Here is a 22,828-nt window from a genome sequence, read left to right as displayed (position 1 = left end):
TTTGGCCCTGGCCACATCCCTTGAAGCCCAAGTTTTGAGGATGAGTTCCCAAGTGTCCTTGGCCATGTCATCCCCTCCTCTCCCCGCGTGCTGTAGGTCTGACGGGCTGGACCGGCTCCGCAGCCGCACGCCGGCTTGGAAAGGCCGTGGGCACGCCTGCGGAGAGACGCCGAGAAACTCTGCCGAAACGGGCAAAACTCCCTCTTCCGCCAAGACCGAGCCAGGAGTGGGGTGAGGCACCGTGCCCAGGGGAGCCTGGCTGGTGGTGGCCCCATGCCGGGGACCCCACCACCCTGCAGCCTGCCAAAACCTGCTTTTGAACCAGCCCACGGTGGGTGGGTGGGTGGGTGGGAGGGGAAGAACAGAAGCTTCAAAGGCTCCGACGAGCTCAGCGGCTGTGGGGATGGATGGTGGCAGGGCTGCAGCTGTGCAGCACAGGGGGGTCCATCCTTCCTTCCTCCTCCTGCAGCTCCTGGCCTCCCTGGGATGAAGGTCTTCTCTGGTAGCCTGGTGTTTGCTTGGTGGGTTTTCCCATCCGCGTCCTAGTTGTCCCAGCTCATGGTGGGGTTTAGCCCCTTTTTTCTGCCTCTCTCCCCGGGAAGGAGAAGCCCTACCCAGGCAGCAGTGGTGAAAGGAGTGAACTGGCGGTTGCTTTTCAAAGCTGATCTCTAACTGGTGTTGTGTTTGGAAAGGGGCCCAGCTGCCACCGGTGTGCCCGGAGCTGGGGAAAGCGTCACCATGCTGAGCGCGGGGGATAAGGCACGAGCAAACAGCGTCTCACAGGGTGAAGGAGGCATGGGCTCCTTGGGGCACCCAGCCCCGTGCCCCTCTGCACCCCATCTCCACGTGTTCATAGGTCCACATCTTCCCCTGTCCCAGGTCTCTTATTTCCATCCCCAGCCTTTGAAAACCCCTTGGCAGTGGCTCCTTGCTGTCACGCTGGGCCACTTGCAGCTGCCTTTTCCCTGCCTGGGTAAAAGAGTGGGGGGAAAAAGGGCTGATTTGGGGGAAGGGGATGAGTGTGGGGTCTGTTGGGGCTGCTCTGGGCCACGCTGCCTTCCCTTGGGGATGGCCGGGCAGCACTGGGGTATCCCAGGGACTTGCTGGTCTCTCGGGGGGATGCAGAGATCCCTCAGGGCTGTGGATGGAGCCAGGCTGGCAGCCATCCCCGGTGTCACAGGCAGGAGGGGGATTTCCATCCTTTGGGCACTTCCCGGTGACTCAGCCCGGACTGGGGGGAGGCTCAGCTCCCCACTTCCCAAGAGCTGCGGAGGCCGTTTGGGCTGTCTGACCCAGAAACACGGGACGATTTGGATGACGACAGCTCGAAGGCAGCCACGGGACGGTGTGTGCCCGGCTGCCAGCGGCACACGGGCACCGTAATGGGGACGATGCTCCCCAGGGCAGGAGGGGGACGCGACAAGGACACTGTCGGCACAGATGTCCCGTCTGCTGGCTGGGGCTGGGAACGTGCTGGGGGCACGGGGCTGGTTACAGGCAGGAGGGAGCTGGTGGATAAAGACTTTCCAGGTGGCAGCGACCCGTGCAAAAAGGGTCCCCACGGGTTTGGGAACGCTGTGTGCGTTGCCGGCACTCCCCGGCTTTCTACTATGTGGGAGAGGAGCTGCTTTTAGGTGAAAACATCATCGTGCTCTTCCTCCTCCTCCTTTCCCCACGGGGCTGCTGGGTCCAAATATCTTGGCTGCGACCTAGAAAGGGGGGTTGCAGCATTGTTCCTGTTTAGGACAAGTGGGTCCCTGTGGGCCACGACAGCGTCACCAGCATCGCTCCTACCACCTCTTCTTCGGGATTCTGGTGCTGCAGGAAGGTTTTCCTGTGAAGGGGGTGAGTGAATTATCGGATCTCAGTGGCTATCAACAACACCCCCCGTGGAAGATGGTTTCCAGCCAGCTGGGAGCGCGCTGCTGCGCGCTCCCGGCCGGCTGGAAACCATCTTCCACGCAGCATCGTCCCGGCAAGAGTTAAAAGAGGGGCTGGATGCTGTGCGTGTGTGTGTGCATGCACGCGCCCTGCTTTGTTTTTAAAAGCGCCTCGGCTGGCCTGGCCCCCCGCCAGACCCGGGGCCCGCCGCTGGCAAAAACTCCGGCAAAGGAGTATGAAAGGGGCAGAAACTAAATAACAATAAACCACCTTTTTTTCTGGCTGCTCTAACAAGCGAGGGGGGTGGGGAGGAGCTGCGAACACTCTGGCTCCCCCAAATCTCATCCTGGCTTCCCCCAAAAAATTGTGCCCGGGATGAAAAGGGAGGGACTCGCTTGAATCTTGGGGCTGCAACATCGCCCGGGCCTTGCCGAGGTGTCCTGGTGAGTCACAGACCTGTCTGGAGATGCCCAAACTGCTTGGAAATGGCTCTGTCAGGATAATCTTTACTCTCCCGGGGAAGGGCTGGACATCCTCACCCATCCCTCGCTCCTGCGGGATGCCCGGGGCCACGGCAGCCTGTGCCTGGGGGGGGGTAGGTATGCAGGCACCCCAAGCTGTTGGCAATCCCCGGGGAGAAAGGCCGGAGCTGCAACTGAGCAACAGCTCCGATGGCGAGATAAGGGAGCAGGGGAAGACCTGCGCGCGCAGCAGGTATGCAGCTCCCGCAGCATCCCAGGCCTGGTGCAACACGTCCGGCTGCGCTTCCGCCAAGCCCTGCCAGCACCGGCGAGCCGCTCCCGCGGTGGGCCCCAGCCAAGGCTGTGCAGAGAGCGCAGCCCCCGGCGCTGCCGCCGTGCCCGGACCCCCGCCCCGGCCTCCCCCACCTGCCATCCCGGGAGCCGGAGCTTGTATCGACCGACACCGGTGGGCGACTGTGCCGTGAGGGGTGAAAACTCCCCGGGTTTCGTAACGCCGGCCGCGGGCACGGCAGGTTGTGTAAGGTGCCCTGTCTGCTTGAGAAGGGAGTTGGTGAGCATGGCGGGGGTGTTGGGCGCCTGGCGCAGAGGTGCTGCCAGCAGCAGGGCTGGCTCAGGGTCTCCCCCTCGCTTTGCAGATGCCTTTTGCCCCCTTGGAGCATCAGTCCCAGGGTCTGGCTGGCTCCTGGCCCTTGTTCCTCACACCTCAAGCAGCTCGTCTTAGGGCATCATCTTGTTTCTTTGCCAGGATGGGCATGGATAAGCCTGAAGGGGGGTTTGTGGCTGGACCCAAATTGGGTGCAAAGAGGAATAAGGAGGTGTGGATCAGGACCCACATGGACCTTCCCATGGGTGTTCTCTCTCCCTGGACACTCATCTCACAACCTGTGTGACCCCTCGGGGATCTCCTTGGATGTGTCCCCGCCATGGTGAGGCCACGTGAGCACCGCTTGCCTTGTCAGCCTCCAAAAAAGGGCCAGAGTCCTCCCCGACAGCTAATCATTGCCGATGAGGGTACATGGTGAGCCTGGCTGGCACAGCCACGGCAGTGGGGTTTGCTCTGGGCTGCAGCCCAGGCTGCTCTGGTTGGCCTGATGCACCTTGGGTTTGGTTTTGTTGGGCTGACGCAGGTGGGAAGGGGTGCGTGAACCCTCTTGGCTTCCCTGAACAAGTACCCACTAATCCTGCTGGGTTACAAAGGACGGATAATGTTCTTCCTTGCAGGGGAAGAGGCTCCGGCACAGACAGAGGAGCTGCCTCTGACCCTGCTCTGTGTCTCCAAACCCCGAGGGCTGCTCAAGCCTTGGGGGAGCCCTCAGCTTCCTCCTGGGCAGTGCTGGGGCACAGGCAGCTCCCTGTCTCGGAGCATCTGTCCCACTGGTTATATTTAGCAGCACGTGCTGGGCTGCATATGGACGTCCTGGAGCTGCTTGTCCATTCCCTCCACCCCAAACCTGGTGTGGCCATGGGAGGGTCCAGCTCTGAGCCCCCAAAGTCATGGTGCTGCTCTGTCCCGCTGCAGCGCTCTCTGAACGCCTGTAGGCTTTGCGGACCTGAATTCACACCTGGTGTCAGTGTCACCTGTGAGTATTGTCCTGGATAAACATCTCCTCCCAGGAGCAGTGCAGGTGGGTGCCTCTGCTCAGCCCCCCCAGGGACAACCTGAGCACTGGGATGAGGACCAGTGTGTGGCCACCAGCCCCCTGAGCCCCCACACGTGGCCGGCTGTGTGATGGCAAAGCCAGCACCTCCTTGGCTGGGAAGGGACATGCAACTTCCAGGGCTGGTTTGCTCTCCCAGTGCTTTCCCAGCAGGGTTGGTGTGGCTCAGAAAGCCGTTTGCCAGTGGGGCCTGGGGATGAGGAAACCTGCTGTGAATTTCCTGGCCAGGGTGGGAGAACGTGGGGTGCTGCAGGAGGGGTGACACTGTGCAAGAAAGGGTGCCTTTTCCTATGAACAGGAGCCGAAGGAGTTTGGAGGACCCTTTTTCCCCACTGTTCACCCCCTTCTTTCTCCCCACCACCACCCCGGGATGCTGCAAGGCGTCAGGCGGGGGTTTCTGCGCTCAGCTCCCACGTCCTGCCTCCGCCGCCAACTCGGGCTTGCCGGGGCCGTTCCCGACACGCACCCGCCGTGCTGGAAAGGCGTAAACAGATCGGGTTGCCGGCAGGGGTCCAGGGAGCGGGCAGGCCTTGGCTTGCATCCCACCACCGCTCAGTCGGGCTGGGGTGTGGGGAGCACCGAGGCAGGGGGACGCGATGCAGGGGACCAACCTGATGGTGGGGTCCCCACAAGTGGCAGGGTCCCTGTGGGAAACTGGCCACAGGCTTGGTTTGGTGAGAGGTTGAGGATGCTGCCCCTGCCTCAGTTTACCTCTGGTGCTAAGGTGGGCCTGCTCTTTAGGGGTTTGGAGGTGTTGATGTGCTGCCCCCAAGCCCATCTGTGTGGGAAGCTGCCAACTGGAATGCAGCTGAGGACTGGGGGTCCTCAGATCCAACCCCTCCTTATCCATGGCCGTTGTATTGGGATGCCTTTGGCCTTGCTGTAAATCAGCCCTTGTCCCTCTCATGGTATGTGGGGGGACAGGGCTGTGCCGTGTCGCCCTTGTCCCCAGCTGGTCCCCGAGCAACTGCTGGCTGGCTCCGGCGTCTGGGTTGGGTGATGGGAGGAACCCGCTGCCCTCCCTGCCGGCCCCAGAGCAGCTGGGACGAGGGGAGGGGGGCAGGAACGTGGTGCCTGGAATAACTCAGCGGCCACCAAGGCCCACATGGGGATGGCGAGATGGGTGCGGGGTCCTGGTGCAGGTTCCTGCTTCCACCGTGGGGACAGGGAGATGCCTCTCCTGGGACGTACAGTGTCACTGGCTGCTCAGTGCGTTTATCAGCGATCGCTGCTTCTAGCTGGGGACAGGCAGGGTGGTGTGGGGCACCGTGGTGATATAGCTGTCGTGTCCCTCTCCTGTCCCCTGCAGATGGGATCCCGCTGCAGGCCGGGGTCCTGGGGGAATCCTTCGTTGCCGCAGCTGGGCACAAACATCCCGCTCCAGCCAAGGCAGGAGAAAAGCGCCACCGGCCAGATGCTCAGCTGGATTTTGGCGACGGCTTCTCCCACTTCACGGCATTGCCCAGCAAGCTGGAAACCTGGGCGGGCAGCCGGCGGGTCTGACCTGGCTGGCAGAGAGCCCTCGCACTGGGCACAGGCAAAGCCTCGCCGCCCTCCCCAGCCTTGGCAGGGAACCGAGAGTGCAGCGGCAGGGTCGTGTCGCTCGGGCTGCTTGTCCCAGGCTGGAGGGAGCACGGCCTGTGCCTGCTGGGGACGGCGCCGTCCCTCTCCCCGCCGGCAGCAGCCGGGCAGTTCCCGCTTGCTTTGGTAGGTGACCTTGTGCAGGGGATGGGAGCGTCAAGGAGAGGTGGGTGCCCGCTGCGCCCTCGCCATCACCCCAGAGGGAATTTGGAAAGGGATCCCTCCCATCCCTCGTGGTGTGGGAGCATCGAGAAGCTGCTGCTGGGTGAGATCCTCTTGCTTTTCCCCGATGCAAATGTCACAAATGGCTGCGGTGCCACAGCATCTGCGGGAGCAGTGGCCCATCCAACATCCTTTGGGACCAGTGGGAGCTGGAAGCCACATTTCAGCTCTGTCCAGGAGAGAAGGAAACTGTTTGCTCAAGCTGCTTGGATCCCAGTTGCAGTTCCTGTGGAGCCGGATAGCCCATGCGCTGTTTGCTGGAAGATGGCTGTAGGAAGCCAAGAGCCTCTCGTTTCAGTTTGGCAATAGAGGGTAGAGGCAGCAGCACCTCCAGAAGTGGAAGTCCTTGGTTCAGAGGGAGGAAAACCCAGTCCCCAGGCAGCGTCTGCCCTGTCCCCGCACAGATCAGGCTGTGTGCATCCCAGGGGACCCCGCCGGCACGGCTCTGAGCGGGGCTGGCAGCAGCACCAGCTCGCAGGGTCAGAGTTGAGGAAAGGCATCCGCAAGGTATTTTTAACTGCCTGTGACTCCAAACCCTGGCTGTGCAGCCACTGGCAGCGGTCTGAGGTTAGTCCTCGGCTGCCGATGGTTGATTTCCCACGGGCTGGTGGTGGGGGCAAGGCGGGGGCTTTGGGGAAAATTCAGTTCCTGGTCACTGGGGCCTCGGGAAGGAGTGACGGCACTTGAACCGTCGACCTTCTGCGTGACCTCGAGCGAACGACTTCACCTCCCGCTGCCTCCCCTCCCATCCTGTGTGTGTCTTGCCTAGATTAGAGCATCCAGGGTGGGGACACCCGCCCTGGCCGCCCCAGCAGCGCCTGCTCGGGGCACGCAGCAACTTCCCTGGGGCCAGAGGGGGAGGATGTCGCAGGATTTCCAGCCACCGCATCGTCGTGTGCTTCAAGTACCGGCTCCACCGGCTGGAGCAGCTCCCAGGTGCCGGCTGCCACGTGCGGGTACCAGGCTGGCGGTGACAGGGACAGCGCTGGAGGGCCATGGCAGCCCCGGACCCCAGCCTCCACCTTCGCCGCCACCCCCGGGAGCTGCGTGATTTGCTGCAGCCCTCCGACAAGCTGCAGAGGAGGGCTGAATCCTCGTTTCGCTTCCTTGAGCTCGTGGGGTTTTGCTGGCCACTCTTGGCTGCTCTAGTTTTTATCTGGGACTCATTGTTAGAACCATAAAATAAATAGCTACGTGCTCCTCTTGAGCGTCAAAACCCTCCAGGTGTAGGTGGGTTGCTGCGTCCCTGCCCGCCCTCCCTAATTAACTGTTGCTCAGCAAATCCAGACTTACTGACCTGCCCTAATCTTCCCATGCAAGGCAAGCCCTTCAGCTGCTGGCTCCTGCCGCTCACCTCTCGTGTCCCAAGCCTCTCCTGTCCCCCATGAGCCCGTATCATGTTCACAGCCCTGGCCACGCGATGGAAGATGGTACCCCGGGAAGCGGCATCGCCCTGTGCAGGGCTGCCGAGATTGCTTTCCTCACCAGCAGCTCCCTCCGTGCTCACACTCATGCTGCTCTCACCGTCCCCCCGCATCCTGCTTCCCCTCTTTCTTCCTCCCATTGACTGTCTGCCGGTTGGATTATTTTTCCCCAGATGCTGCAGTCTGCAATTTTCCCAGGTTGAATCTGCCTGGGTTTGTTCTCCTAATCTCTCTAAGTCTCTTTTGTGTTATTTCTGCCCTCATCAATCTGTTGAGCATCCTCCGCAGATTATATTAATGCACTATTTGCTTGGTATCGCATTAATGAGAGCGCTAAGGGTGTCTGTGGGTGCAGCCCCTTTGCCTGGGTACCTGGGGGGCACCAGAACCCTGCAGCCCCTTCCTCGGCTCCCAAGAGCACCAGTTGGGACCAGCATGGAACCAGCTGAACGGGAGCCGAGATGCGTTGTTACTACTGGACCAGATGCTCTGCTGGTCCCTAGCCCCTGCAGCCCACGGGTGGCTCTTGGCCCCACGGCGTGCCCGGTGATGCCCTGCGGGTGCAGGCAGAGCTCACCACGCTTGGCCGCCGGCCCCCGCCGCTATCGCCCCATCTCTTCCCGCTCGGGAGGCGTCCTGTCCTTTCGGAAGGATGGGGGAAATGGAAAAGGCTCCACCTCTTCCCTGGGCAAATACAGCTCCTCTGAGTTCATATCCTGGAGAGCGGAATAGCCAGGTCCCAGCAGGGACGGTGACTTCACCTCCCGGTAACGCGTTTCCCTGGCCAGCTGGGAAAGGAGCCCTTGTATCTCTGAAGGAGCCGCCTGGCTTCCCCCACCCAAAGCCTTTCCCAGCTGTTTCCATTCTGGCTGGGGCTGGGGGATGCGATTTTGGCTCTGTGGGGTGTTAACATTCCCCCTTGCTGGTGGAGCCAGGCTGGGCTGCATTGCTTTGGGGAGGGCAGCCGGTGTGAACCCCCACATTATTGTGGGGAAGGGGAGCTAGCACTGTTCATTCCACCACACAGCTGAGATCCTTCTGGGGGCCTTAAAACTCAAAGCAGGAGCACATGTTTGGCTTTTGCAAGGGGTGAATCCAGCCCCAAAGGACTCCTGTGATGCTCTTTGCCCCCTCCATCCCCGCTGCGACCATCAAACCTTGGGGGTGAGAGCTGCACCTTCTTCCCAGCTGTGTGGACGGGGACAGGGTTTCCGACTCTGCTTTTCCTTTCATTGTTCTGGGAGCCTTTGCATTGAACAGGCTGCCTGTTTTTTCCTGCTTTGCTTGTGGGGGGGAAGCAGCAGGGGGAAATTGGGGTTCTAACCAGGGGTCCCGGTGCGGCTGGGCTGGGGGTGAGCAATCAATGTCTGTGCTGTGCAGGGATGCTGCCCCTGCTTCCTCCTGCTGACAACCTATTTTAAAAAACTTAATTGTTGGGTTTTCCCTGGGAAAAAGGCTCCCAGACTTTCCCAAAGAAGTGAAAAGGCTCCCAGTTGACTCCATGGTTCTGCTGCCATGTCCCCAAACCCTCCCCTTTGCTTGTCGTGGGTCCCCAGCCCAGGGAGGAAGGCAAATTTCTTGGACCTCCCAAACTCCTCTGTCTTTGCCATCACCTGCCTTCGCCATCATCCACCGTCATATCTGAACATGTTGTAGGACAGGAGAGCTTAGAGAAGGAGAAAGCACAGATGAGGGAGGCAGAGCTGCCAGAGGAGGCTCAGACATGCCATCGGCAGAGACAACTTGGTGTCAGGGACAACTTGGGCTCTGCGTAGGTGTAAGCCCTACGCTTTGGGGCTCAAGCCAGAGGTAAATGGTGGAGGCTGTTGTTAGAGACAAGCAGTCTGTGTTTGGTGTGGGGATGCTCACAGCGCAGGAGTGCTGTGTCCAGCCCTTAGGATGCTGTGAGGAATCACTGGGAGGTCAGCTCTGGGCAGGTTGCTGCGTTTGCTGGGGTCATTCCAGGGGCACCCGGGCTGCCGAAACCAGGAGCAGGGCTCGGGTGCGACATCCATCGCGCAGCCTGTGCAGCGTCAAAGCGGGCAGGGCCCTGGCCAAGTCTGATGTGTCTCGCACCCGGGTTTGGTAGGCTTCTCAAGGGCTGAAGACACCAATCATTCTCAAGGAGTTGCCAGATGCTGGGGTAGGGAAAGATAAGGGGCTCCCTGCCATGTCACGTTCTCTCATTGCTGTCGTTTGCCTTGTGTTGATGGGAATCCGCCTTCCTGATTGCAGCCACCCCATCCCATCCCTGCCAGTTAACCCGGTGGCTTTGCCCCGGTTGGACCCACCCCACGGTGCCTGGCTTGGTGGAGGACCTGTTTGTCGGTGTTGGCAGGGGGCCCGTTCACAACCATGCTGCGAAGCCTCAAACCCTGGCACACGCCATTTGCGGGCAGGAAAGCACCCGTGGCACTTGGACGCAGGGATGGGTGCTTAGCTGGATATCTCAGGCAGCAGCACCCTGGCAGCCAAATTCACCCACCATAACCACGGGGGAAGTAGAGGGGTTCCTCTCTGCCCGGGGAGCGGGGCCCAGTGCTGGGCTCGGTGTTTGGGGTGCGGGCCGGTGGCTACGGCAGGCAGCCAGGGTCAGGAGCCCTTGGCTCTCACCCAGCCTCCATCCCAAGCTTGCTGGGCAACTTTGGTTGAGTTTCTTAATGTGTCTGCGGCCAAGCTCTTTCCCTATCGAAGCGGGCAAATTTCTTCTGAACCTATTGGGAAACTGCACCTGAAGCAGCCGGTTTGCCGGGAGGAGCTGGGTGCTGGTGGCCACAGCGGACGTGCCTGTGGACAGAGGAGCGACAGGGAAGGGTGATTCCTGCGGAAGAGGGATGGACGTCACCTCTGTGGGTCTCAATTTTGGGCGAGGCACTGAGTGTCTCCTGAGGCCTGGCAGGAGCCCACCGTATGCCGAGGCCACTTCAGGCCGTCAGCGCAGGTCAAGGCTGGGCAGGGCAGGTTGGGGGAAGCTGCCACCACCATCAGAGATGGCTGGTGCTCTGCAGGATCGCAGCTGATTAGCTCCTCCAGCTGGTTTATTGGCTTAGTGGTGACAGTCCCCAGGTGGATTTTATTTTCCCAAGAGGGTATGTGCATGTATTCGGTGTGTCCGGAGCACACTGTCCTTCTCCCACTGCCCGGGGCAGCAGGATGCTGTACCTGCAGTGCCCAGACAGAGCATCGCTGCGTGCAGGGTACTCATGGCTGGCAGTGCAGGGATGCTCAGGGATGCTCGTGGTGCAGGGACGCTCGGGCTGGATGGTGAGGGATGCTCGTGGCTGGCAGTACAGGGATGCTCATAATACAGGGATGCTCAGACCTGCAGCAGGGGGAGGCTCATGGCACAGGGATACTTGCAGCCAACGGTGTGAGGATGCGATTTCCCAGGGCAAGGGGAAGGGACGAGTGTCTAACGCAGGGCCAGCAGAAGGGTGTGTTTTTTAAGGCATCTCTGGCAAGGAGGTGGGTCTCTAGTTATAGGTCTGTCTGTTCTGCACAGAGACAAAGGCTTGCAGTGGAGAAGCTCTGCTGTGGCCACACTGCGTGGACAAAATTGAGAGGGCTTATAGCAAAATCAGTTTTCTGGAGCCTACTCCATGTGACAGCCAGGGCAGAGTCTCCAAGGGGCACCTCGAGGGGGACACAGGATATTTGGGCATTTCCTTCCCCGGCCAAACCCAGGCAAGCATGTGTCGCTCCTTTCCGGTGAGTGGTTCAGCATTTCGGAGGGATTGTGTCCATCTCCGAGACCTTGGGGTGAAGGCCAGGGGTGTCCCCGCAGAGATGAGGTCTCTGGTGAAGGGCACGGGGTGACGCTGGGTGCCCGGCGTGCTGGCACAGGGGGTACCAGCCGGGCCGGGCGAGGGCACGCCTGGCTCCACACAGCCGGCGCCAGGCGAGTGCCCGGGGAGGGTAAATATGGGTTTGTGCTGGGACGGCTGCCAGCGGTGCAGGTGAGGCGCCCGCCTTGGCCAGCTGCTCTCCGGGTACCCCCCTGCACCCCACGGGGAGCTCAGCCCAGTCTGGCATCCCCCTCCTTGGGGGTGCAGCCCAGCCCCACGGGGAAACCAAAGCACGGGGTACAGCACACCCGAGGGGGCTGCTTGGTTGGGGGAGCTGGTTGGAAACACACCACCAGCGCTTCCCCCTGGCCGGGGCCGGAGCCAGAGCGAGCCGTGGACAAGGGTCTCAGCTGTGGACGAGGGTCTCAGCCCCATCTGGCGAGCAGGCGGCTGCGCTGCCTTTGCCGGCGTCCGGCGGAGCGCGCGGGCCCTACATTTGTAAGCAATTTGCCGGAGCACTCCGGAGGTGCTTCCCGCCTGCCGTTTGGCAGCCAGACGCCGCACAGAAGCTCACTGGTTCCCTCGAGGCCTCGCTCAGCCCCGGCCCCACGCTGCCGAGCTTCATCCTGCCCAGGCAGGCGCCGGCGAACACGCCGGAGAGAGGCGGGGGCAGAGTGGGGTGGGAGCCCCGGCGGGACCCCTTGGAGGGGTTGTGTTGGGGTGCGGGAGAACCCATGGCAGGAGTTTAACCCTCAGGGTGCACCAAGCTGGGTTTTCCCGTAGAAATATCCCCTTCGGGGCTTTTTGCATTTTTTTTTTTTTCTGGGTTCATCTTCCCAGGATGTGAGTGCACGCCCGGCAGGGAGCAGGGGGTGCAGATCAAGCCCACGGGTGCTCCCACCCTGGTGCAAACCCAAAGAAGGTGACGATGCAGCTGGGAAGGGTCCAGCCACCCCCATCCCAGTGCCGCGGCTGGATCAACCCCGACCCCGCAGCCCTTTTCCAGCCAAGCTCCGTGGTCTGCTGGCCAGAGCCACACCTCCGAACCAGCCGGTCTGGGAGGGCTGTGGGATTTGGAACAGCTTGGCCTGGCCTCTGCCGAGCCCCAGAATGTCTGGGTGGGAAAGGCCAGGGAGCCTGGAGCTACCAGGGCACCGACAGGGAGAGAGGGGGCTGAAAAAATAGGAAGAAAATTGGTGTCAAAAGGAGCTTAAACGAGGAAGAGGGGTGCAGGGAAGCATCCTGTCACCTGCCTTCCTGTCACTGTGTCCCCCAGGAGCATGACAGGGGTTGGTGGCACCCCCTTGGCAGCCCTCATGCTGCTCCACTGCTTCACCCCATCCCGACGCTGGCTCCCCGCTGAGGCAGAGTTGCCTTTGGGGTTGCTTTGCTGGCCCCGTGTGCCATACGGTGCAGAGGTTTGCAAGCAAGACAGCGCTGGCGAAGGGGTCCCAGCTGCCTGGCTGGGCTCTGCTCTCCCCTCCATCCCTCTGCTCTTCTTCTCTTTGCTCATGCCTTTGTGCCTACGGTGCCAGGGTGCCTGTCCCCTTTCCTACCCACACTTCACCTTCCAGCCTGGCTGTAGACCCTCCAGCTCTCTAAACAGCAATTTACCCAGCTACAAACCAGGGATGAACTCTTTTCCCTTCCTGCCGGAGGTGGATATGAATGAGGTGCTGCTCCCAACTCCACTTTTTGGGACCTGCTGCTTTCCCAGCCACCCACACCACATCTGTATGGTCCTGCCCGGCATCGTGACCTCGCTGGGCTGCCGGAGCAGGGAACTAATTTGAGGAATGTTGCCTGAGGAGAGGAGCAAAGACTCAGGCATTTTGCTGTGTGGATCCTGGCAGCTGCCTCCTGGAGCCGGGGAGCGAGCAGGGACCCCACTGTGTCCTGGGGCACCCACCACATCCCAGCCCTGCTTACTTGACCCCACCAGCCAGCCCAGTCCTCTTGTAGGAGGGGGTCATGGATGGGATTTTGGGGTGAGCTCTCCCTCTTCAAATAATGGCCATCACTTAACTCCAGGACCAGCCCCCAGGGGCTGTGGGATGTTTCTGCCTCTTTCGGATGTGCTCGTGTTCTGGGCGTCTCCATCCAGCCCTTCTCTTCCCAGCATCACCTCCCTGGCTCCGCTCTGCTGCCTGGCATGCAGGGTTCAGGCTCCTGCCCTGGGTAAGGACGACTCCTCCTCCTCCCCAACCTTTCTCAGCAACAAAACCCCATAGAAATTTTCAGCTGCAGCTGATGGGAGCAAATCTGCATTGGCCTTTGGTTCCCACTGCACAGAGCATCATTTAGAAACACCTATTTATAAACCCCGATTAAAAGGCAGGGGGGCTGGGAATTGCTTGGGGAGCAGGGGGTGATGCCTTCATGGGCATTGACTGTGGCTTAGTGGAACCCTTTATTTATTATTAATTTTATCCCGATTGAGGCCTTTGGAAATCCCCCAGCAGCAAATGCTTTCCAGCCCTTCCTGCTCCCTGCTTGTAGAATCTGTCCCAAGACTTTTGGAGGGGCAGGGTGAGACCTTTGCCCACCACAGCCAACCCCTTTGCTGGCTCTGCCGTACGCCCCAAGTGCAATCCTGACTCCCTGGAAGTGGCACCGTGGGGCTCAGTGGATATGGTCGCTCCGTGACTTGGATCAGAAGTGGCCAGTTTACAAGTGAAATATTTTTTCCCGGCTGGTGGGGCTGAGGGAAGGAACTTATACTTGATGGAGACCCCAGATCCTGGGCTCTCAGGCAATATGGTGCTGGGAGGGAAAAGTGGGAGCTCAGCGGGGCGATGGTTTTGGGAGCCGGTTCCTTTGGGAAGGGCTTTCGGGTTGGTGGAGCCACTTGCTGCCACTCTGAAGACGAACAACCCCTGGAAGAGGTAATTAGGGTGATCCCATCTTGATCCCCTCAGCTGTGGCAACGAGTCACGAGTCCTTCACCAGCAGCCACTGCAAGCCCATTTTGCGTTAATTAGGCTGTTTACAAAACACTGTAAATTGCAGTAATGAACCCACCATTCCTTGGTTTCCTTTAATTATCCATTTGCATGATGAATGAGCTGGCCCCCCTCTTCAGCCCTCCAGTGGAGGGGCCATGAAGCAGAGAATGGCTTTGTATGGGACTGGCCATGCAAGGTGGGCAGAGACCTTGGGAGAGGAGGAAAAGAGAAGGGAATTGAGGAGGAGGAGGAGGGAGGAGGAGGAGAAGAGGGAGCTGCAGCCCTGGAAATCTGCCTGTCTGAGAGGGAGGGGGCTCCTTCCCCAGGACCCCACCACATTTCAGTGGGGTTTGAGCAGCTGTTTCACCCTTGGCTTGGAGCCCAACTCTTGGACTTTGATTTTCCATAGGAAACGGCACAGAAATCTTTCAAAGCATTTAATCCTCCCCGGCTCAATGATGAGGCTGTTTGGAAAGGCAGAGGAGGAGCGGCGGCATTTCTTGCCCCCCGCATACCTTCCCCTTTCTTTCCCTTTTGACTTGGCGGACGAATTCCAGAGATGTTAATCCGTTCTCAACCCCTTGGTGAAGAATAAAACGTCCTCTCTGTGTGGGAGGAAGGAATTCATTCGAATTAATTGCGGGAAGGAGCGGGCAGCCGGGGGCGCGCGTGAGGCTGTGCCGAGGGTGGGGTGAGCATCCTCCACTGCTCAGTGGTCCCCGAAGGGGAGGGAGGGACACATGGGGGGACGGGGATATCTGAGGTGGCACAATCCTTGCATTCATGGCCAGAGGCTTCAGCCTCTGCCCCGGCTGTAAAAATGCCAACCATGTGGTCTGTGGGCCAGGGCTCAGCAGCAGTGGTGAGCAGAGGGAGTGAGTGGGGGGCAAAACAGCCCTGCTCAGCGGTTTTGGGGTGTTGCTGCCTATAAAGGGGAGGGAAGCACTGTCCCGCCAAGTTGGGGTGACAGGAGCAGTGGGGTCTGACCCATCCCGGGGGCGCACAGAGATGGGGCAGGAGGGACGAAGGGAGGAAAGGGTCTGAGCTCGAGCTGGGTCAGCCCGTTGAGGGTTTGTGGAGGTGAACATGGAGTGAGAGGAGAGGAAAGGAGAGGAGAGGCCGCCGGGATGGGCCAGGCACTGTTCTGCGCGCTGGGAGGTCGGTGTGGCTGCGGGACTTGGTTCATGCGGGGTCCCGGGGGCTGTGCGGGGCCGTGCGGGCTCTGCCTCCTGCCCTGACCTTGGCCTCTTCTCTCTGCAGAGCTCCTGGGATCTGCCAAGCGCCTGAACGTGAACTACCAGGATGCGGACGGGTGAGTGCTCCCCTGGCAGGGTGCTGGGTGCTGCTGCTGCCAGCCTGGGTGGGCTTGCTCTCCGCAATATCCAGTCGGTTCTGCAGCTCTGGGTATCACAAAGCTTTCTAGGGCAGGTGCTGAGCCCCAAAGAACACAACAGCATCCCGAAGTCAGGGCAAGCCCTGCCGAGGCAGAGCCAACGCCTGCCTGCATCTGAGCTGAGGGCTGCGCTCAATCCATCCTCCAAAATCCTTCATAAAGCTCTTCTGCATCCCCCTCCGTAGGGCTGGGGGTGAAAAGGGATCGCAGCGTGTCCAGCCGGTGCCCCATGTCCCGAGTGCTGGTTGAAGGATGGAGGAGCACCGGGCTGGCCCTCGCACCTGCATGTGCTTGTGCCTGTGTTTAATATCACGAGAGCAAAATCTCCTTCATTTGGGGGGAATTTAGAGAAAGAAAAGATGAGGTTGCCAAGTGACCACAGCATATTTGTGTAGCTCATCACTTCCAAAATCCAAGCACTTAATAAGCTGGGTACTGAGAGTTAAAGAAACCACAGAGGCCCATAAAATAAATAAGCACGTTATTCTTATTGAATTAACTCTGACCTATGAGTTATTAGCATTGTTTTATGTACTGTTGTTGTACCTAATTTCTACATGTTTTCTTTTTGAGGACTCTGTAGGAGGAGGTGTCCGTGATGAGTCCTAACAGGCCAGCGGGGGGTTGAAAATGTGCAGGATGGCTCTGTCTTAAAATAATAATGTGCAGATGGAGCTTAATAGAAAAAAAATGTAATAATAGAGCAGTGATCTGATTCTGATAAGGCACAGGGCTTGTGCTCGGGCAGCTCCAGGAGGGCTGCTGATGGGAACGAGGGTAAAGGGTTCGTTCCCCATCAGAAGGCTGTGTGCAGGGTGTTAACAGTGCAGGGGGTGTGTTGGGTTTTGCTGGGGTGCAGGAAGGGGCCAGCGGGGAGGTGAGACCTGCGAGTGGGGACAGCAGTGTGCAGCCTCCGGGGGAGCCGTGCCCCTGGCCATGTCCTCAGCGTCACCCTGCTCACGACTTGGAGACGAGGAGGGTTTGTGCAGCCACCTCCAGGGCAGAGCTGGCCCCGCAGAGATCCCCACAGGGTTGGCACAGGGCGGATTTTGGTACCCCCTGCATTCTTGCTTCGAGGAAGAGGTTTTGGCGGGGGCTCAGGAACACGGTGGCTGCATTGAAGGAGGGAACAGCCCTCTCTGCTGGGGTTAGTGTCCCTCCTGCAACACGCAGAGGCTCTGCACAGGGTTTTGGGGGTGCTCCAGGATTGACTGCAGACTGGGAGGAGAGCCACACTGGCTGAGCTGCATCCCCAGCACGGGACTGGGATGCTGCTGAGCCTGTTGGAGACCTGGGCCAGCGCTGTCCGGAGCCCCCCACGCCCCTTGGAGCAGCACACGGGCTAATCCCCAGCGGCACAGGGACCTCTTGCTTGGCCGTGGCCCTTCACGTGACAGCACGGGGGGAGCGCCGGGCAGACAGGCCGCTTTCACAGCCCCGAGACACAGGGTTCTTTCATTACCCGCGGCCTCCCACACTGTGCCGTGGGCTCCCAGCATCCCTGCTGGCATGGGGAGGGGGTGGCTGGCAGAGGGGCCAGGAGTAGCCGCTGGGCCAGTGCTTTTGCTGTGAGCAGCGTGGCTTCGGGCTGCCTGGCTGCACTGTGGAGAGGGGAGATGCATCTCTCCCCAACCTGCCTGCTTGCCCCCTGCACAGGGCAGGGGGGGTGAGGGACCCATCTCGCAACGAGGGTCTCTGCATCCCTCACTGAGCCCTGGGGCGTGGACAGCATGGAGGGATTTATCTCTTCTTTGCTATGGGGAAACTGAGGCACTGGGAGCGGGGAATCGAAAGGGACATAGCCGTGAACAGCCGGTCACCAGCCCGGCCCTCGTGTCCCTGTGCAGGCGGGGGCTGTAGGGACAGCACGGCAGGGACCGGGGCCAGGCTGAGCCCTGCCTTGTGTTGCAGATTCTCAGCGCTGCACCACGCAGCCCTGGGCGGCAGCCTGGACCTCATCTCGCTGCTGCTGGAGGCACAGGCCACCGTTGACATCAAGGACAGCAACGGTAAGGGGTGATCCCCCCCCCTGCCCCGGGCACGGCCCCGTGCCTCCAGCATCTGGCTCAGCTCTCCGAGTGAAGCCGGGGGCCACATCCAGCCCTGCTGAGCCCCGTTCCCCCCCCTCCCAGGGATGCGCCCCTTGCACTACGCGGCCTGGCAGGGGCGTGTGGAGCCGGTGCGGGTGCTGCTGCGTGCTGCTGCCTCCGTCAACATGGCCTCGCTGGACGGGCAGATCCCGCTGCACCTCTCGGCGCAGTACGGCCACTACGAGGTGGTAAGTGAGAGCCCCGTTCCACCCACACGCCCGCCCCGGGTCTCTGTGGGGGGCGAACCCCATCGTGCCGGGAGGGAGGGAAGCAGGCAGGCGTGCGGGATGATGCTGAGCCCTGGTACCACGTTGTTCCCCCGCAGTCGGAGATGCTGCTCCAGCACCAGTCCAACCCCTGCCTCATCAACAAGGCGAAGAAAACCCCCCTGGATCTGGCCTGCGAGTTCGGGCGGCTGAAGGTGAGCGCTGTGGGGCTCTGTCCTGCTCCGGGCACTTCTCAGGGACGGCTCTGGAGCCATCTGGCTCTTCCAGGAGCAAAGTGCTGGGGCCGGCTGTGACTGCTCCCCCACTGCCACAAGCCTCGGAGCCCGGCAGGCAGCACACACCTCCTCCCGCCGCCGGGCAAGGCCAGATCCTGAACCTGGGTGCTGCAGGTTTCGCTCCTGACCTCACAGCGGGGCAGCGTCAGGCTGGGAGAGGAGCCAGGAGTCCTCGCTCCCGGTTCCCCCCCCCAGTCTCCCTGCTGCCGACCCCAGCTTTGCTCCTGTTTAAGCACAGATAGACCGAGTTTGCTAATCCCTGCAAGCCCTGAGTGCTGGCCCTGCTCGGCTGCTGGATGTCCCCAACGTGGCTCATGGGGACAGGGCCACCCTGTGCTCTGGGAGACCCCAGCCCAGCCAGCATCACACCGCTGGGCTGGGCTGGAGTCCGGCCAGCCAGACCATCCCGTGCCCCACTGGGGAGGGGACCGGGGGTTATTTCCATTTTTGGAGTATCTATAATGTCTGCAGCTATAAACAGGGCAGTAAAAATAACTCCTCTGTGCCTCTGGGCTGCCCTGAGATGCCGAGAGTCGCTCTGGGCTTGAAGAGACTGGAGATTTTTAGGGCTTGGTCTGAAAAACTTGATTATGGGAAGATTATTTCTGGCTGTTGTGACCTTTTACGGCCCCTCGCGACAGTGTGGCCGTGCCAAGCACCAGCCAGCTCCAGCCAAGCCCTGGGGCTGCAGATGGAGGGGAGCGGTGGGATGGGGAGCAGAGGGCCGGCCCCGAGGGCGAGCCTCTTGCTGGGAGGGTGCAGGTGGGAGTACCAGCACCCCACTGCTCACCCCTGTGCCCCATGCAGGTGGCCCAGTTGCTGCTGAACAGCCATCTGTGCGTTGCCCTCCTGGAGGGACAGTCCAAGGATGCCACCGACCCCAACTACACCACCCCACTGCACCTGGCAGCCAAGAACGGGCACAAGGAGATTATCAGGTAACGTCCTGCCAGCCTGGGGCCCTGCCCTGTCCCAGAAAAACCCATCACGGCTTCAGTCCCGCTTCCTTCCGAGCCCACCTCCCTGCTGCTGGCTTCGGTCCCTTGTCCCCAAAGCCTCAGCAGTGCAAGGGGTTGTCCCCTGCTGACGGCCCGGCTCTGGTGTCCCTGTCCTGATGTTCATGCCTCTCCCTCCTTCCTACCAGGCAGCTGCTGAAGGCCGGGATCGAGATCAACAAGCAGACGAAGACGGGCACAGCCCTGCACGAGGCTGCGCTCTACGGCAAAACGGAGGTGGTGCGGCTGCTGCTGGAGGTGAGCGCAGGGGGGACAAGCCCCTGGGGATCAGCCATCACCCCCTTTCCCTCGGCCCCTCCGTCTCCCCGTGGGTCCGGCGGTAGGTGCGGGGTCTGGCCGTGACCGCGTCCCCTCCCGGGCAGGGCGGCGTCGATGTGAACATCAGGAACACCTACAACCAGACGGCGCTGGACATCGTGAACCAGTTCACCACCTCTCACGCCAGCAAGGACATCAAGCAGCTGCTGAGAGGTGAGGTGGGGCCAGCACACAGCCGGGCGCTGCCTGGCACTGAGAGGGGCTTCTTCCCCCTGGGACCTGCCTGGGGCTCCCAGTGCTCCTCCCGAACAGCCTCCCAGCATCAGCATCCCAGTCCCATCATACGTGCTCCCATCCTCTGTGTGGGCAATGCCCAGGGACTTCCTGCAGTATTAATGTTTTTTCTTCTCCCCTCTCCTCACTCTTGTTTTCTCCCTCTGCCTTCCCTGAACCGCTCTCTTTCCTCCCTGCACTCTGGCACCTTCTTTCTTCCCTCTGTCCCTTGCCTTCAGAGGCATCAGGAATCCTGAAGGTCCGAGCTTTGAAGGATTTTTGGAACCTCCACGACCCGACTGCTCTCAACGTCCGGGCAGGAGACGTCATCACGGTGAGGCTGCTCCCTGCTCCCTGTCCTTCTGCCCCGTCACAGCCCCAGGTACCAACCCCGTCCCTCTCGTCCCTGCGGCAGGTGCTGGAGCAGCATCCAGACGGGCGATGGAAGGGGCACATCCACGACACCCAGAAAGGCACCGATCGGGTCGGGTATTTCCCCCCTTCCATTGCTGAAGTCATCAGCAAGCGAACAGGTCAGCGGGCATGCTGGGGACAGTCCCCTGTGTGAAACCATCCCGGCCTCCCCAGCACCTCCTGTAGGACAGGCCCCTGCAGCCCTGGCTAGCTAGGGGGGGGGGAAGAGAAGAACTCGGGTGGGTGCAAGGGGTTGTGCCATCAGTGGGGTGGTAATTTGGGGGTTGGGGCTCAGATGTTCCCCCCCTCCCCGGTGCCGCCTCCCGCACGAGCTCTGACCACGCGTGTTTTGTCTTTGAATGCAGGCATGGTTGTCCCCCGCGTGGCACCCGCGCACCAGCGCCAGGGTCCCCCCGGGGCCCTCCCGGCCCCCCCCGGCGGGCTGCAGCACCTCCCTGACGAGTGTCCTCACCAGGCAGCCCCGAGCGTCCCAGCGGCCTATGGCCACCTCACCCTAACCCGGACGGCCCCGGGCCCTGACAGCTCAGGTCAGGGGTGCAGCTGGGGAGGGAGAGGGGCTGGGGGCCTTCCTTTGTTCCCAGCCCTGCCCGTGCAGGGGGGTACGGGGGGAGACTCTCCTTCCACCTCCCAGTGGGGAAGCAACCAGACGAGAGGGAGCAGGCGCAGGGAAAGGGAGTTTAGGGGAGCCCATAGAGCAGCCCCTTCCCTCCCCGTGTCCTCGGCCAGGCTGCCTCCCTCTGTCCCCTTCGTGCGTCCCTTGCCAGCCCAGGTCACCCTGTCTGTGTTGTGCGTGCCGGGAGGCGGGAGGGACCGGAGCATCATCTGTGGCTGGAGGGATCTTGTGGGAAGCTGTTTTTTACTGGCATCTCTGGGTCGGCACACGGGTCCCTGCCGAGGACCTCTGTGCCCTGTGTCAGCCCTGATCCCGGGGCGCTGCTGATGTCCTCCCCGCCTGCCCCGAGCAGCAGGAGACAGGAACAGCGTGGGCAGCGAGGGCAGCATCGGGAGCATCCGCAGCGCCGGCAGCGGCCAGAGCACCGAGGGCACCAACGGGCAGAGCACCAGCATCCTCATCGAGAACGCCAGGGTAGGTGCCAGCTCCCGCTCCCCCCGTGCTGCTCCCCCAGGCCTGCCCCGGGCTGGAGATGGAGCCTCAGCACCTTCCCTGTCAACCCTGCACCTCCTAGTGAAGGAGGAGCCGCAGGGGCTGAGCATCCTCCACCAAACACCTACTTACTGCCAGAATTCAGCAGGGAGGTGCTCCTGGGGGGCTCCAGTTGTCCCCTATAGCACAGCTGGCCTTTTTGGGTGGAGCTGGAGGCTGTGGTTGGTACCACATAGCGTCTCCATCGTGTCCTGCGTCATCTGAGAGGAGAAAAAGGGCAGTGGGCCAAATCCTGCCCAGACCTCTTGCTAGGGGCCAGCCCTTCACTGGGTGAAGCTGTGCCCAGCAGCCCAGCACAGGGACCCCCAATCCGCTCCTGGGGGTGTGATGGGGCTTGTCTCTGCAGTTGGGGGGGTCTCTCCTCTACTCACTCCTCTCCCCCAGCCGCTGCCCTCCGCCGGTGACGATCTCCAGCAACACCTTTTGGGATCGGAGCCACGCAACGGGCAGTTGACCTCCACGGCAGGTGAGGGACGTCCCGACGTCCCAACTCCATGGGGCCTTGGGGACACCTCTCCCCCTGGCCCTGGGGGCTGCTCACTGCTCAAGTGCCCCCATGACAGTTCTCCTCTGTCCTCTCTGCCAGGGCCACCAAGCCACCAGGCCCCAGGCAGCTGCCCCCCTGGAGACAGGGTCTTCTCCCACCAGTTCTTGCGGCCTGAGCAGCTCCTCGAGGGGAAGGTAACTGGGGCAACTGGGAACGTGGTGTGCTGGGCGAGAGGGCCGTGTTTAGGGCTCTCAGCCCGGCTCTTGCTGCACTGGGGATACAGGGGACTGAGTCTTGAGGACACTGGGGACAGGTGGGCCCAAGGAGATCCTGTCATCTTGCCTGGAACAGCCAGGTCCTTCCAGCCCCCGTAGCCACTGTCACAGGCTGGTCTTTGCCCCGTCCTCTCCCCAGGACGCAGAAGCCATTTACAACTGGCTGAGTGAGTTCCAGCTGGAGTCGTACACCTCCAACTTCCTCAACGCCGGCTACGACGTCCCCACCATCAGCCGTATGACCCCGGAGGTGAGGCAGGTCCTTCCCCCACCCTGGCCAGCATCCCCTTGAGTTGCTGGCAGCGGGTACCCGCTGCCCCCCGCTCCCTGTCCCACTGCTGACTACAGCCCCGTTCTGCTCACGTTAGGATCTCACAGCCATCGGCGTGACCAAGCCGGGCCACAGGAAAAAGATCTCCACCGAGATCGGGCAGCTCAGCATCGCCGAGTGGCTGCCCAACTACATCCCGGTGAGTCCCTGACACTGGGGGCTTTGGTCCAGCACCCTCTTTTCCCCAGGTTTTTTCTCAGGGTTGTCTTACCCCAGGACAGGACAGGAGCGGGGTCTGCAAGTAAATATATGCTGTAATGGCCTGCATTAATGCAGTTAGAGAGAGCCCAAAAATACAGTCTCCTGGCCAGGGGCAGGGCGGGGATGGATGAAGGTGCTGTCGTGCCTCGGTGCTCACGGCAGCGTCTCTGCTCTTCGCAGGCTGACCTGATGGACTGGCTCAGTGCCATCGGGTTGCCCCAGTACCACAAAAAGCTGGTGAACAACGGCTACGACTCCATCACCATCGTGACAGACCTGACGTGGGAGGATCTGCAAGAGATAGGCATCAACAAGCTGGGTGAGTCCCTGCAGCCGTGCTGGGGTGACCCAGGGCAGCCAAGTTTCCCACCCAGGTCCCCACGCCCCGTTCTCCCTCAGGCTGGGAGGTGCAGGCATGTCCTGA

The 22,828-nt window shown here is 61.2% G+C and overlaps 1 protein-coding gene across 4 annotated transcripts in view; it reads left to right on the top strand.

The window, feature by feature from the left end:
- CASKIN2 (CASK interacting protein 2) overlaps nt 1-22,828 on the top strand; it is a 35,419-nt gene that overhangs the window by 6,983 nt on the left and 5,608 nt on the right. The window contains exons 1-17 of one of the 4 annotated variants that reach the window (XM_033002332.2): nt 15,010-15,136; nt 15,239-15,290; nt 17,283-17,380; nt 17,504-17,649; nt 17,787-17,882; nt 18,771-18,901; nt 19,108-19,216; nt 19,342-19,450; nt 19,750-19,844; nt 19,926-20,043; nt 20,290-20,472; nt 20,911-21,032; nt 21,495-21,576; nt 21,697-21,791; nt 22,012-22,122; nt 22,241-22,342; nt 22,585-22,723. In XM_033002332.2, the coding sequence (XP_032858223.2) occupies nt 15,106-15,136; nt 15,239-15,290; nt 17,283-17,380; nt 17,504-17,649; nt 17,787-17,882; nt 18,771-18,901; nt 19,108-19,216; nt 19,342-19,450; nt 19,750-19,844; nt 19,926-20,043; nt 20,290-20,472; nt 20,911-21,032; nt 21,495-21,576; nt 21,697-21,791; nt 22,012-22,122; nt 22,241-22,342; nt 22,585-22,723 (1,819 nt within the window). In that variant the 5' untranslated portion in view covers nt 15,010-15,105. Of the gene's footprint in view, nt 1-15,009; nt 15,137-15,238; nt 15,291-17,282; nt 17,381-17,503; nt 17,650-17,786; nt 17,883-18,770; nt 18,902-19,107; nt 19,217-19,341; nt 19,451-19,749; nt 19,845-19,925; nt 20,044-20,289; nt 20,473-20,910; nt 21,033-21,494; nt 21,577-21,696; nt 21,792-22,011; nt 22,123-22,240; nt 22,343-22,584; nt 22,724-22,828 lie in introns of those variants that run through there. The other 3 variants (XM_042802392.1, XM_042802390.1, XM_042802393.1) reach the window with 3 other exon arrangements.

Source organism: Tyto alba, unplaced genomic scaffold (genome assembly GCF_018691265.1).
Source record: "Tyto alba isolate M040663 unplaced genomic scaffold, T.alba_DEE_v4.0 Super-Scaffold_39, whole genome shotgun sequence".
Lineage (NCBI taxonomy): Eukaryota > Metazoa > Chordata > Aves > Strigiformes > Tytonidae > Tyto > Tyto alba.
The sequence above is the reverse complement of the archived record's forward strand: the minus strand, read 5'-3'. Positions and strand labels throughout refer to the sequence as shown.